This window comes from Aspergillus tubingensis (genome assembly GCF_013340325.1).
Source record: "Aspergillus tubingensis WU-2223L DNA, scaffold_5, whole genome shotgun sequence".
Classification (NCBI taxonomy): domain Eukaryota; kingdom Fungi; phylum Ascomycota; class Eurotiomycetes; order Eurotiales; family Aspergillaceae; genus Aspergillus; species Aspergillus tubingensis.
Window position 1 is genome coordinate 289,427 of NW_023336279.1, and position 14,236 is coordinate 303,662.

Below are 14,236 nucleotides of genomic sequence, written 5' to 3' on the forward strand. Positions count from 1 at the left end.
GCCTAGGGCTGTATACTCGACTACGGCGGTATTCACACCACGTGGGGCTTAGCAGTAAGGCTTATTATGATTGTTTAATCAGGTTAGCCTACGGCCCCTGCAGTGAAGGGCATGAGGCTGTGGTTTACTATTTGTTATGAATTTTGATGCCTATTTTAGAAATTCGATGCCTGTTTTCTTTGTTGGGGTTTAGACGCCCAAGAGTGGCTGTGGTAACATATCCCTGTCGCAGGATTTGCTTACTATACAGTTTCAGCCTATATAGTAAGCAGTTTCGGCCCCAACATCAGATCAACCTCTCACACTGTTCTCAGCATCCTCTGTCCACTGTTTCTTACTCTCAATTCTTACTTCTTACTTCTCTTAAGCTTATCTGGTTGTCTTTTAGCTCGCTTTTCTTCCTTCCTGGTGTCTTTTTCCCCAATCTCCACAACGAATTTTCTTTTCCCTTCTCATATCCACATACCCCATCACTCACCATGACTAACTGCACCACCGATTGGAGCAACGTCACGCTCGCTACTTTCAACCAGACTCTACTCAATGATACCTCATTGTGTACGAAGTGCACCTGCCCTCTCGTCCTGGACGGCGAGCAGCTGTCATGGGTGCGATACTACCCGAATCTGGCGGGCAACGTCCTCTACGCAGCTCTCTTCGGCCTGTTCCTCGTGCTGCAGCTTTTCTTTGGCATTCAGCGCAAGACGCGTGGATACATGATCGGCATGACCCTTGGATTGATTCTTGAAGTCTTGGGCTATGTCGGACGCATTCTTCTCCGCTACTCGATGTTCGAATTCTCGTGGTTCTTGATGTGAGTTTTCCTCCAGAATTAACAACTCTAGACACGAAGTCTAATAATTATGGCAGGTACCTCGTTCCCCTCACCATCGCCCCGGCTTTTATCTCCGCCGCTATTTATTTGACTCTGTCGCGGATCATCACAATCTACGGTGCTGAGCACGCCCGCTTCCGCCCGCAGGTCTACACCTACATCTTCATCACGTTCGACATCATCGCCCTGCTGCTGCAAGCCGTGGGTGGTGCCGTCGCCTCCATCGCCGACGCCTACTCGTCCATGCAGGATCAGGGCGTGCACGTCATGGTCGGTGGCCTTGCGTGGCAGGTGGTGTCTCTGTTCATCTTCTCGTGCCTGGCTCTGGATTTCTATCTACGTGTGAACCGTGCTAGCCGCAAAGGAGTCCCGCTCAACCCGGCGTTTGACTCTCTCCGCGCCCAGCGGTCCTTCGAGCCCTGGTTCATTGTCTCCCTGTCTCTGGCCGTCCTGTTCATCTTTGTGCGGAGTGTGTTCCGGTGTGCTGAGCTACAGGGTGGATTTGGCGGCGAGTTGGCCAATGAGGAGATCACATTCATGGTGCTGGAGGGAGCGATGATGGTGCTCGCTTGCGGGTTGTTGACATTCTTCCATCCCGGATTGATTTTGGGGGCTAGGGAGTGGGCGTTGGCTAAGTGGAGTCGCGGCGGTAAGGGGGCTTAGATTAGATTATTTTCTTTGGATGCGGCTGAAGGCTGGGGATTGGGTGGGGGATGTGACCGGGCGTGATGTGATGAGGTGGTTACGTGGAAGAGTTTGTTTGCTTCCTTGCGTTCTTGCTTACGGGTATTAGGCTTAGGCTTGGCTGGGCTTGGCTTGGGTTTGGGTTAATCATTTTGGTTTTGTTTATCAGCCTTGCAGGTTGTTTGTGGGAAGGGGATGAGTGAATGACAGCTCAGAACCGAGTGTCATGTAAGGGCTAGACCCGCTCATCGGAAGAGATACCTTTTTTATTTTGTTGTATTCACTATTAGACCGGGCTTACCATGGAAAATGCGTTTGATACATGTTCTAATAATCAGCTAAATGGAACAAAAATCTTCCAACATGATTAACATGTCTTGAACCGAGCTTCTCGGGGGAAATAAGTGACGATCAGTAGAAAATTCCGTGGAATCAAAGTCTTACCTAAGAGGAGTCGGGGAACGGAATCTCCTGTCAGCAATCTGACACCCACTAATGCACGGTCCAAGCTACTCCGGGCATAGAGGACGTCGATCATCGCACGTATACGAAGTATGGATCCAGTTGTTGGTTGCCAGTTGATCTAAATTCCAAGGCATCATTCCCCTAGCGGAGGCTCGAGCTGTCGCTGAGGCTCTTTTCCAACAAATGTTCCCAACATGCTACGCCACGACACCTTCGCCCTCCAAGCGAACACCTAAATTTGATTGTCTTCCGTGCTGTGGGGGAAATTGGGAATACGAATGCTAAGACGGCCCCCATGTTACAACCAGCAAATCCCCGCGTGGAACGGGTGATTTCCATATTAAACGGATGCTAACGTATGTGCGGGTGATGCCGTTGGCCCGTAAAATTTTGGGGGTGGTAAGGCTGACCGTCGGGTATTGATTGACTCTGAGGCTGAGGCACTCCTTTGTTCCGCCCGGAGTGAACCTGACTCGTTGGCTTGGTTTTGGGGAATGTTGATCAATGTACGGAGTAACGTGGTCAACGCATTTTGTTTTGTAATTGAGATGCGGATAATTATTATTGTTCTTTCGAATGTCAAGAATCATGTTATTTGCTTAGATGAATTGACTTCTTCGAAGTTAACTAGTAGTGCTGCTTTTCGGGGGGTGTGATGAGGTGGTTGTTAGGGCTCGTCGGAAAATATATATCATCATGAATCAAGTTGAATCACTAAGTCATCACAGATTGCTTTAACATTATTAGTACCCAGCACAACGACAACACGAAGCTTCGGCTTAATTCTAGACTCGAAAAGGACAATCTTACGAGTCTAAAGAGCTTGCTAGTTTTTATTATGACTATTGGTTAAGCAAACCGACTTTGCTGTGGGAAGAGTGAGATAATCTCAAGGTCCGTGCACTTGCAGTCGCTAGGCGGTGTAACTTATCAGTCGTGTACTATTATTAGTCTATCTTGGAAGTGACAAGTAACCGCCAATCAGAAAAAACTTCATTGTTGGAAACCAGGCCAGCCGTAGTTGGGTATTTGTAGTCTAATCAATCAGATCTGCCGCTAGAAATCAAACCGGGAGGACGCCTTCGCCAATGGACCCCACCATGATACCAAGACAAGCCATATGGACAAAGAACTCTAAAAAAACAGAAAGGAAAAAGGAAATATTAACACATCGCATGACAGCGATCAGTGGGTATCTTGGCGGTCGGTTCCTGTCACAAACCAGAAATTCCGCCCCTTCTTGGTGTAACTAACCAAGCCCCTCTGCAATAAGTGCTTCGGGTTTTGTGCGTTTCGTTCGGATTTTGTCCGATGCGGCCACGTGGATATGTCACAATCCCGCGTCCGCACCGTGTTCAATGAGCAGTTTCATCATGTCTGTGCGCCCCGTAATAACAGCTCGTTGGAGTGGTGTGTAGCCCGCCCGATCTCGGACATTCACCGATATGGGATATGTCATTAGCAACAATTGGAGAGTGTCAATTGTGCCGCGTGAGATGGCAATATGAATTAAGGGCTCGTCGGCCTCTGGATCACGGCTGGACAGGGAACAGCCCGAGGCGATTCGCCGTTGCGTGTCGGACATGTTGCTTGGCATTGAGCGGAGCATAGGGTCGACGTTGGGCGGCGATGGGGGCGGGAAAGGATAGTAGACATCGGACTCCAGCCATCGCATCGCGTTCTGGGCGCTCGCTGTCGAGGCCATTGTCGAAGGCGATGCAGAGGTCGGCATGCTTGTGACAGTCGCTGTAATGTCTTTGGTTTTATCGAAGCAGTTGGTGAAGTCGTGGTCCAGGTCCGTCGGCCAGCTCAGTCCATCGCCCAGCATCTCCTGGTCTGGGGACGGGAAATATGTACTCGGGGGATCGCGGGGACCAGGAGAGACGCTGCTAGTACTGACTTGAGACGAGGCTCGCGTGGGACGGTCGTCCCCGTCGCTGGTACTGGCGCTCGCGCTGATGCTGCCGCTATTGCTATCGTTGGGGGTGCTGCTGTTGCTGTTCATGGCTTCTTGAAGGTTTTTGACTTGGCTTTTGAGGAGCTCGACCTCTTTTGTACGGTCGCGCATGTTTCGGCCTGGTAGACAGCGTTAGCTATGCTCTTCGTGAGCAGCGAGTAGGGGATGTACTCACGGTATGCCCGTTGTGCTAGACGGTTCTGAATCCTCCTCCGCTCAGCGGCATCAGGGAGATCCTCCCAGCTTTCGCCTGGTTTCATCAAGTCGGTGTATGAATTATGCTTGGGACGTCCAGATGGTCGTCGAGTGTCAACGACCACGGGCAAAGTAGTTCCGTTTGACCCTACCAGAGGGTTCTGCTGTTGTTGCTGTATTTGATTCATTTTTTTCCCTCCCTAGTTATCTATCCAGACCTGATATAGACGAAAGAATTGGATGTAGATATACATGATGAAGAGATACAAATAGGAGGTACCCGGTCCACTTTTAAACTTTGCTCTGCCCCGGATCTCAGACCACATGGCGATTTTCGAAACTGGCCAAGACGGGCGGCGGCATGGCACGCCTCAAGTCATCATGGCAAGGCTGGCTTGTGGTTGGGGGCTTCAAACTTGAAGAGACCCGCTATGAAATGAGCCCTACATTGATCTCACTCTCACACGCTTGGGTGCGAGACCAACTGTCGTGTCACAGCCCCCTCCCTAATTTTACCATCTTTCATTACGGTACCGACCGTTCCCCGGCTTTCTTCTACTCACAACCCATTGCACGGACCCCGTAATACGACCATAAATCTGACACGAAGAAAAGTATGGATTGCGGTAGAAGGACCAAAGCAACTTGGGATCTTCGTCAGCCATGCACCATGGCACTTCGAAACAAGTCTTAGTACAAAGTTTGCAACACTAATATAGGATTGATGCGATCTAAGCCATGATCTGGGTTGTTTCAGGATAGGTTTTCGCCCCAAGAACCTGGTTAACCTTTGGGTGGGATGGAACATGTCAGTGACATTTTGGGGCCATGGCAGATTTTACTACTAGGATTACTACTCACATGAGGGCTTTTGCTCATGCATCATACAGACACCCTATGATGATGGGTTTCATTTCTCGTCTGTTGTTAGTATTACTATTACTATAGCTCCTGCTGCTTCAGCTATTATTGTTCTTGTTGGTGAAGAACCTTCTTTGCATATCATGTCAGATCTCCCACCCACGTGGTTCCTCTCGTCGCAAGCTTGTCTGGATCAGACAACGTGGCTGTGGAATACGGGGGTCGTATTACGTCTTTGATGAATTTGCTTCAGCTGGAAAGGACTGTCTGTACGTAAAGTTGGATGGCAGAGCAATTTGGGGGCCATGGAGACGATTGATGGGCAGTTGTGGTGGTTGGTGCTTCAGCTGGGGATCAGACCGCGAAGGATGCGTGATGGTTGACTTGCTGTACCGACATATTCATCTCTAGAGCTCTACAATGACAACTTGGTTTCAATTGCGACTACCAGTATCACGGGAGGCGAATAGAATATCCGTTGTAACACCGAACCGAAGCTTAGCTTCACTCGCATATTTTCCTGCAAACTATCTATGAAACAAGTAGCAAAAGCAATAGCACCATGATGTCTCGAACTGCTGCACCCCGCATCTAAATTTCTCCGTGTTCCCAAACAAGCAGAATGTGCTCCTTTTCCACGTAACCCATAGCCACGGGTGCCATGTGGTTACAACATGCATTCTCCGATGAACTCCATCGCAGACCCAATCATCTCCTTCACACGGTCTGCAGGCCAGACCTCTTCATCCTTCGGCTGGATTCTAGCGTCGATGCTCCTGCAGTTCTTACCCCCCTCTCCCACCAGCGAATCCCCCTCTTTCTCCTCAACACTACTAACAGACCTATCCCCATCATTTTGAGTAATGCAATTATCATCATCGTCAACCAACAATCCCGCCCGCTTAAAGACCTCCACAGGAGGCACAGTAACCTTCCCAGCCTTGACCACATACCTACTAACCAGCACAGCCAACACCCCCTTGCGGATATTCCAATCCGTCAACACGGCCGTGGGTCCTCCATCAAGGTCCACCTCCCTCATTCCCCTATACACTTCCCTCCTCAAAAAATACGTAACCGTCCACAACGACCGCTGATCCCACGCCAGGATCCGAGTAGTCACGCAATAGCGTTGAAAGGGGCGAATTTCACGCAGGAACCGCGCCTGCACTGCAGCTAGCATGGGCATGCCGCCGAGCGACGCCAAGGCCGGCCCAAGGAGGCGACTGAGGAGGCGGGCGCGGCTGAGATCCGCATCTGTGAAGAAAGTGCTGTTGCTTTTGTGTAGGTTCAGGTCGATTTCCGGCAGGGGGCAGTGGGTTTGGCTTGTGTGGGGGCGGAAGAGGCTGGGTAGGGCTGGATAGAAGAGATTTGGAGTGTTGATTGGGTGCGGGGATACGAGCTCTTTGGGGCGTTGAGCGTTGCGGGGTTGCAGGATTCGGTAAAGGGAGGGGAGTAGTTGGAAGGAGTAGACGAGTGGGAGGGATTTAGCATTGAAGAAGAGGATCAGGATGAGGATTGAGAATAGGAGGAGAAGCATTGTGATTGCGTATGGATGCTCGTGTTGATGGGGTTGCAATCGGACGGGATGATATGAGGTAAAATGATGTGGTCTGTTGAATGGATGAGAGACTGAGTTTGGAAGGATGATTATGTAGTTTGGACTAGTTATAATGTGTTAATGCTAAGAGGTTAATTACTTGAGTGATTACTACGCTGGTGGTAGTCAGCTGCGTGGTAGGCTTTCTTGGGGCCAATTCGGGTGTTTACTGGATGCGGAGGAGTAAGAATTAAGAAGTAGGAAGTGGTCTGAGATTAAGGATGCTAATTTTGGTTCATAATTTGCGGGTAGTGATAGAAAATGAAACAGTAAACGACCAACACAACCCAACACTCGCTCTTTCGGAGAGAAAACCATGTGGTTGGCATTCTCTGATCATGTCGATCCCACGTGGAGACGTTTTGGGTCGATGTTGGTGTTTCATCGTCTACCCGTTCGGTAAATCCTAAACATTTTTACTGTCGATCTCTGTACCCAAGCCTTGTTTAAGCAACATTGTAGTGTTCGTGATTAAATTTACGTATTCCTTACTAACTGTGTCTATGTCAAACTCTCAAGTATCCGGTACACTCAAAACCCCGTGACCTCAAAACACCAATCATCATTGTCTGGTGCCTGTCCCTTCTGTATCGCTCGCATGCTGCGAGCGAGATCAAGCAACTTCCCATCTCCAGTCGCTTGGAAAACATACTTTTCGCCCGATGACAACCGATCGATGGAAGCAATGGGCACCGCGGCGGCGGCAGTTCCAACGGCAATGACTTCATCTAACTCCCCTAGCGAGGAGAACGGGAGCTGAAGTGAGATCTGTCAGCCCGCCCGATCGCCAGGAATAAACCAAACTGGAGACAAACACGAGGATAACACTTACAGGTGCTTTATCCACCTTCCAGCCCTTGTTCTTGGCAAGGACCTGAAGACTTGAGCCGGTGACGCTCTCGATCGCATTCTCCGACTCCGGCACGACCAGCACATCCTGGCCGTCCACGATCTTATGGCCCAAGAACCCACTCGTGGCAAATTCCTCCACGAGGGAATGGGTCTCACTGTCGAGATGCAGCGTGATATGATAACCCATCTTCTGCGCCTTCCCCGCGTGGCGCCATACGGGGGCGTAATTCCCTCCGACCTTAAACCGACCCATTCCTCGTGGCGCCGCCCGATCAAATTCCTCGCATACCAAGCCCTTGATCCCCTGCATTCCGTGGTATGCCCGCGCCGGGTGGCAGTACACCGCAAAGATGGTCTCCTCACATGGACCTAAGGGTAAGCCATCCGACGCCCCGAACAGGACTGGTCGGATGTACAGGAATCCCTCGGCGTCGAGTGGGGGTACATACTCCGCGTTGGCAGCCACCGCGAGGCGGATGCACTCGAGGAAGAGATGCTCTGGGACCGGAGGCAGACAGACGGCGTCAGCAGAGCGGGCCATGCGCGCGGCGTGGAAGGTGGGTCGAAAGACGGCAATGGTTTCTTCTGCTTCCTGGGAGCCTTGACGGTGGCGGCGGCGGCGCATTGCCTTCAACCCCTCGTAACATTGTTGGCCGTAGTTAAGGCCCGGGCAGAGACCAGAGATGGAGATCTGGTTTCCTGTCACGAGAGACGGGGAGGTCCAGGATTGGGTGGATTGATGGAAGCGGAGCTCGACGTGGCCGTTGACGGGAAGATGTTTGGTCATGTCCAGCTTTGCCCAGTCTGAGTTTGTTATTAGTCCGGGGAATCAATTGCGTACAGGGTGGCTGTGGTTGGAGGAGGGGACTGTGGGGGATTCTTAGTGCTCACCAAGGCCCGCTTTGGGCGCGGGAGGGTATGGCGAAAGTGATCCCATGGTGTTTGGTTGGGTGTGGTATTCGGGAAGGGGGGTGAGATTGATGAAGTTAATCTGGATGAACGATGACGATATTTGATCCTGCTTCCATCCTTTTATTTCCTTTTATATCTAAGATCTTTTGAGGACGTCTTAGTCGGGTCCAAGTCATCAAGTCTGGGGAATTTACTGGGTCGATGCTCATTGCCGTGCGTAGTAAGCAAAAAACTAGTAAAGCTGCCGTGGTTGTGGGCACGGCATTGAGATCCTTCGTCGAGGCTGTTTAGGTGAATGTGATGAGTCTAGTAAGCTAATATTAGTCTGGTTGCAGAAATGTCACCTCGTGTTCTGGAATTAGTGGATAAACCTCCGCGATCCTTCTAAGCAAACGATTTAATCATAACACTGCCCCCATGACCTTTGGGTAGTAACCACACAATAAACTGACTAAGAGCTAGCACTTCTAGTAACTGGTTTGGAGGATTAATCTCATCAAACTGTTATTATTAGCGTTGTGTTTCAAGTTGCAGTGTTCCAGAACAGTCAGCACATGATTCTAGGGCATTACCGTAGACGGTTAGTGTCACCGCCGCCCATCTATCTTACGCTTATTTCTTACTATTCAACCATCACCACGTTTTTGACATGGTTTATCCCCCGGTAAATGTTGCTTACTACGCACTAAATTCACTGCATAGTAAGTTGAACCCTTCCAGAACGTCACGCGATGGATCCAGTACGTAGGCATCCACCCACAGCCTCTGTGACAAGCAAGCAAATTGCCGATCAAACATAGCTAGATCATGTAGGAAAAGACCTATCTCTCTCCACTTTATGCACATAGAATTTTCTACAGGGGTAGCTCAACACCATGGGCGCTCAAGAATCCAAATGTCCGGTCGACGTCGAGACGGGGTTTGGCCCCGCCGCCGACTGCTATGATGGTTTCGACTTCACTTTGCTGTTCGAAGAGTCTATACTCACTCTTGTGCCTGCGGGCATCACATTATTCCTGTTACCTTTATTTCTGTTGGGATTGAAGAATGAAGAGAGAAAGGTGGTGGAATCGTGGCATCATGTGGCTAAACTGGTATGAGATCTGCCCCCTTGACGATAACGCAAGGCAACAGGACTAACCTTATACAAAATGGATTCAGGCTGGCTGGTTTGCCATATCGACAGTTACGCTTGTGCTGCTAGCCCTAACCGCCAGCAATGGCCCAACGACACGGACATCAATCGCAGCTAATGTTGTTGTCCTGCTCCTTGAAATCGGACTCACCTTTCTCTCGCACTGGCAACATGTTCGCAGCGTGCGTCCATCAGGACTGCTGGTACAGTACCTGGCTCTGACGTTAATATTCGACGCCGCGCGCTGTCGTACTCTCTGGGGGGTACAGTCGGGCGAAAAGGTGGCCATTGTGCTGAGCATCGCCGTCGGTGTCAAAGCCGTCCTGTTCGGCCTGGAGGCGGCCGAAAAGCGCGGCATCTTGCTAGAGAAGTTCAAGTTTCTGCCTTTTGAAGCCACCGCCGGCGAGTTGAATCTGTGGTTCTCGTGGTGGTTGAATCCAATCTTCTTCCGGGGATTCAAGAAGCAGTTGTCGATGGACACTTTGTTTGATGTCGATCCTAGCTTGAAGGCAAATGACAAAGAAGATGGGGATACTTTGGCGGAAATGTGGAAGTATTGTGAGTTTTGCCTTTGTTCATCCATCCACACACTGGAACAAATCTGACCACTTTCTAGGGAAATCCAAACTCCGCAATCCTCCCCTACTGCTGATTTGTCTCGTGCATGCCCGAGTGCCACTGTTGAAGACCATCCTCCCACGTCTCGCCCAGATTGCCTTCACCGTAGCGCAACCGTTTATCCTACAACGCACGCTAAGTTACATTGAAAACGACGGGTACGAGAACCGCTCATCGGTCGGCACAGGGCTTATTGTGGTCTATGTGATCGTCTACATTGGCATCGCGGTGACGACTGCCCTAGCGCAGCACTGGACCTTCCGCATGATCACACGAATGCGCGCGGGGCTAGTCGACTTGATCTACCGACACACGCTGGAGATGATTCCCACGGCACTCGATGGCGCCGATGCAGTGACGCTAATGAGTACCGACGTGGAGCGCATCACCAGCGGCCTTCGCACGTTTCCGGAGCTCTGGGCCAACCTCATCCAGATGGGCATTGCCATCTGGCTTCTGGCCGGCATGCTCGATCTCGCCGTCCTCGGTGCCTCCGCCGTTGCCGTTGTCTCCACTGGCTTGGCCATCTGGGTCGCCACTGGTGCAGGTATCGCCCAGAAGGCCTGGCTGGACCAGATCCAGTCGCGCGTCGCCGCGACAGCCAGTATGCTTGGTGTGATGAAGGCAGTCAAGATGACGGGGCTGACGCAGCCGCTGGGCGACAAGATCCGGCAGCTGCGCGAGGAGGAAGTCAAAGCGTCGTCTACGTTCCGGTTGATCTTGGTGAAGCTCGTCACTCTGTCCAATGTCTCCGAAGCCATGAACCCGGTCGCCGCGTTTGGTTTGTATATCCTCTTACAGCGGTTCCAAGGCTATGCGGTTATGAGTACATCGCTGGTGTTGACTTCCTTGGTGCTCCTGCAGTTGTTGCTCGTGCCGCTGGCAATGCTCATTGACAGTCTTGCCGGGTTTGTGGGAGCACTGGGTTGCTTTCGCCGCATTCAGGACTATCTGGGACAGGAGACCAAGGTCGACGGGGAGAAAGCTCGCGCTGCTACAGGCGGATCGAGTAGTAGTAGTGAGGTGGAGAGTCTTGCACGTCGGGAGAGACGGCGGACGATTCCTAGCTTGGTCTTGCCGACTATTGAGGTCGCCGAGTTTCGGTTTAGTTGGCTTTTAGCCGATTATTCTGGGGAACAGGGGCGAGCGTCCAGGTTCTTGGGAGAAGAAAGAGGAGGAATTGGTGGAGGTAATGGGCCGGGCAATGCGGGCCGTGTCGTCTCAGGTGTTGGTTCCATGAGATCCGCACGGAGTCGCCGACGCACGCGACGCATCATCCCCGAGCCGGTAATTGAGTTTAAGAAGGTCTCAGCCGGGTGGAAGGATGGGATGGTCGTGCTCCGGGACATGTCGTTCAAAGTGCCCCGGGGTCAACTAACGATGGTCGTTGGGTCCGTGGGCTCTGGTAAATCGACGCTGTTGTATACACTCTTGCGTGAGACCAAGGTTTCTGCGGGCTCGATCATCGGGTCTCTGGACGAAGCGGCGTTTTGTTCTCAGTCGCCGTGGGTAATCAATACCACGGTCCAGCAGAACATCACGGGCGACTTCGCGTTGGATCCGCGGTGGTATGCCACTGTGGTGCAAGCGTGCGCGTTGAGTCTCGACTTGGCGCAGCTCCCTCAAGGAGACCAGACGATCGTGGGGAGTTCGGGCATCGGCCTCAGTGGTGGCCAGCAAGTGCGCATCTCCCTCGCTCGCGCCATCTATTCGCGTAAGCGTACGATTGTGCTTGACGACATCCTGAGTGGTCTCGACGCAACAACAGAGAAGTACATTTTCTCCTCCCTCTTCGGCCGCCATGGCCTCCTCGCTCGCCACGGCGTGACTGTCATCCTTGCCAGCCACGCTGTTCACTTCCTCCCCGAAGCCGATTACATTCTCGCCTTGGGCCCCAAAGGCACCATCGTCGAGCAAGGAACCTTCACCGACCTGGCCCGGCGGTCTCATGGCGGGTATATCCGGGGACTGGAAGTCCGCGAGCGTCAAGCAGCCCACCACAAGCCCCAAGAAAGCAGCGCCACACTCGAAACGATCCCCGACAACGAATCCCAAGCTGTGCTCCCAAGTATGGATATGAACGAAATCCCCGCCCGCGATTGGTCAGTGTATGCCTACTACGTGGAGTGCTTCGGCTGGCCGCGACTGGCTTTCTTCATTTTCATCAGTGCGGTATTCGGGTTCGTCATAGTCTTCTCGCAAGTATGGGCTGAGTGGTGGGGAAACCACAATACCAAGTACCCCAACGACAAGGCGGGATACTACTGGGGCATATATTTTGTACTCGGTCTGATGGCCACCCTATCCCTGGTCACCGGGTGTACCTTCTTCGTCATGGCCCTGGCTCCGCGCGTGGCACGGACTATCCACACACGACTCCTTCAGACCGTCCTCCAAGCCCCGATGTCCCTCTTCTACACGACGGATAAGGGCTCCTTGACCAACCGGTTCAGCCAAGACCTCGAACTTATCGACCTTGAGCTCCCCGTCTCGGTAGTGCAAACCACCATGATCCTGTGCATCATCCTCGCCCAAACTATACTTATGGCCGTCACTTCCAAATATCTGGGCGCGGCGTTGCCCTTCATCCTGGCCACTGTGGCCGGCCTGCAGGTTTTCTACCTCCGCACCTCACGCATACTCCGTCTCCTCGACGTGGAGGCCAAGGCGCCGCTGTTCTCCCACTTCCTAGAAACCCTGTCCGGACTCGTCACCATTCGAGCCTACGGCTGGCAGGAGGCGTATACGCGACGGAATCTGCATAAGATCAATGAGTCCCAGAAACCATTTTATGCGTTACTATCGGTGCAGCAATGGCTCGGGCTGATGCTGGACCTGGTGGCAGCGGGCATAGCCGTGGTGCTTGCTACAATCGCGGTCAAGACAAAGGGGTCGACAGATTCCGGGTTGATCGGTCTGGCTTTGATCAATATTGTCGGGTTTGGTAGCGCCATTAAGAAGCTCATTGTGTTCTGGGCGCAGTTGGAGACGAGTGTCGGTGCGGTAAGTCGCGTGAGGTCATTCGTTGGCCGGGTAGGTAGTGAGCATAAGGATGGTGAAGCGGGAGAGGGGAGTGTGGGACCAAGTTGGCCCGAAAGGGGAGAGCTGGTTTTTGATGCAGTGGTTGCTTCTTATTCTTCTTCTGGTGATGGCGAGGATGGGGATGAAGAGGAAGAAGTGGTGCCGGTATTGAAGGGCATTTCGTTGCGAATTGAACCGGGCCAGCGAATTGGAGTTTGTGGACGGAGTGGCAGTGGAAAGAGCAGTCTCGTTGCAACGCTGTTTCGAATGTTGGAGATGGATTCGGGGAGGATTATCGTCGATGGTGTGGATTTAGCTTCGGTCAGTCGCGATCTCGTGCGCGAGAGAATTATTGCTATCCCTCAAGATGCATGTCTCTTGCCTGGATCGGTGAGATTCAATCTGGATCCTAGGGAGGAAAGGACGGATGAGGAGATCATGGATGTTCTACGTGAAGTCGGACTCTGGGAGGTGCTTTTGGAGCTTGTTGAGGCGGAGGAGAAGAAGGATGAGGTCCAGGAGAAGATTGCCGCTCCTGGCGATACTCCCCCTCCACCTCCTATCAAAAACAGCGATGTTCTTAACGCACCCATGCCCACAACCGCCATCTCCCACGGTCAACGCCAGCTCATCTGTCTCGGCCGTGCTGCCCTCCGTCGCTCGACAATCCTCGTCCTCGATGAGCCTACCGCCGCCGTGGACGTCGAGACGGATGCCATGATGCAGCGGATCATCCGATCGCGCTTCGCCAGCCATACTATCATCACTGTGGCTCATCGACTGGACACAATCATGGATTTTGATCGTATCGCTGTGATTGATGCAGGCCGGTTGGCCGAGTGGGGTACGCCCAAGCAGTTGGTGACCGGAGACACACTGTTCCGGAGGTTGTATCGAGATATGCATGGTGAGGTGGATGAGGACGAGGCTTGTCCCGCCTACGAAGATCACTATGATCATAACGAGGTGGATGAGGATGGCGACTACAGCTCTGCCATGGAGACAACATCTTCGGCGGAGAGTCAGACGAGGACGGTGGTTGTGGATGAGCAGTTGAATACTTGGATTTGATTGTTGTATTGGTGTTTTCAACTGATTAGA

The 14,236-nt window shown here is 52.2% G+C and overlaps 5 protein-coding genes across 5 annotated transcripts; 2 read left to right on the plus strand and 3 right to left on the minus strand.

Annotated features, from left to right (window-relative positions):
• Positions 1–479: 479 nt before the first annotated feature.
• Positions 480–1,498, plus strand: AtWU_03452 (RTA1 domain-containing protein; the record flags this gene model as incomplete). The annotated part of the gene is made up of 2 exons (XM_035498564.1): positions 480–814; positions 871–1,498. 2 exons carry the CDS (start codon positions 480–482, stop codon positions 1,496–1,498), a joined length of 963 nt encoding a protein of 320 aa, XP_035354457.1.
• A 1,816-nt stretch (positions 1,499–3,314) lies between these two features.
• On the minus strand, positions 3,315–4,324 carry AtWU_03453 (protein phosphatase 1 regulatory inhibitor subunit 16B; the record flags this gene model as incomplete). The annotated part of the gene is made up of 2 exons (XM_035498565.1): positions 3,315–4,060; positions 4,117–4,324. 2 exons carry the CDS (start codon positions 4,322–4,324, stop codon positions 3,315–3,317), a joined length of 954 nt encoding a protein of 317 aa, XP_035354458.1.
• Positions 4,325–5,664: 1,340 nt separating this feature from the next.
• AtWU_03454 (acyl-CoA thioesterase) lies at positions 5,665–6,537 on the minus strand (the record flags this gene model as incomplete). Its single annotated transcript, XM_035498566.1, has 1 exon — positions 5,665–6,537. One exon carries the CDS (start codon positions 6,535–6,537, stop codon positions 5,665–5,667), a length of 873 nt encoding a protein of 290 aa, XP_035354459.1.
• Positions 6,538–7,128: 591 nt separating this feature from the next.
• On the minus strand, positions 7,129–8,386 carry AtWU_03455 (subgroup IIIi aminotransferase; the record flags this gene model as incomplete). The annotated part of the gene is made up of 3 exons (XM_035498567.1): positions 7,129–7,353; positions 7,430–8,253; positions 8,341–8,386. 3 exons carry the CDS (start codon positions 8,384–8,386, stop codon positions 7,129–7,131), a joined length of 1,095 nt encoding a protein of 364 aa, XP_035354460.1.
• An 850-nt stretch (positions 8,387–9,236) lies between these two features.
• Positions 9,237–14,206, plus strand: AtWU_03456 (canalicular multispecific organic anion transporter 1; the record flags this gene model as incomplete). The annotated part of the gene is made up of 3 exons (XM_035498568.1): positions 9,237–9,455; positions 9,523–10,054; positions 10,113–14,206. The coding sequence occupies 3 exons, from the start codon at positions 9,237–9,239 to the stop codon at positions 14,204–14,206; spliced, it is 4,845 nt and encodes a 1,614-aa protein (XP_035354461.1).
• Between the last annotated feature and the right edge of the window lie 30 nt (positions 14,207–14,236).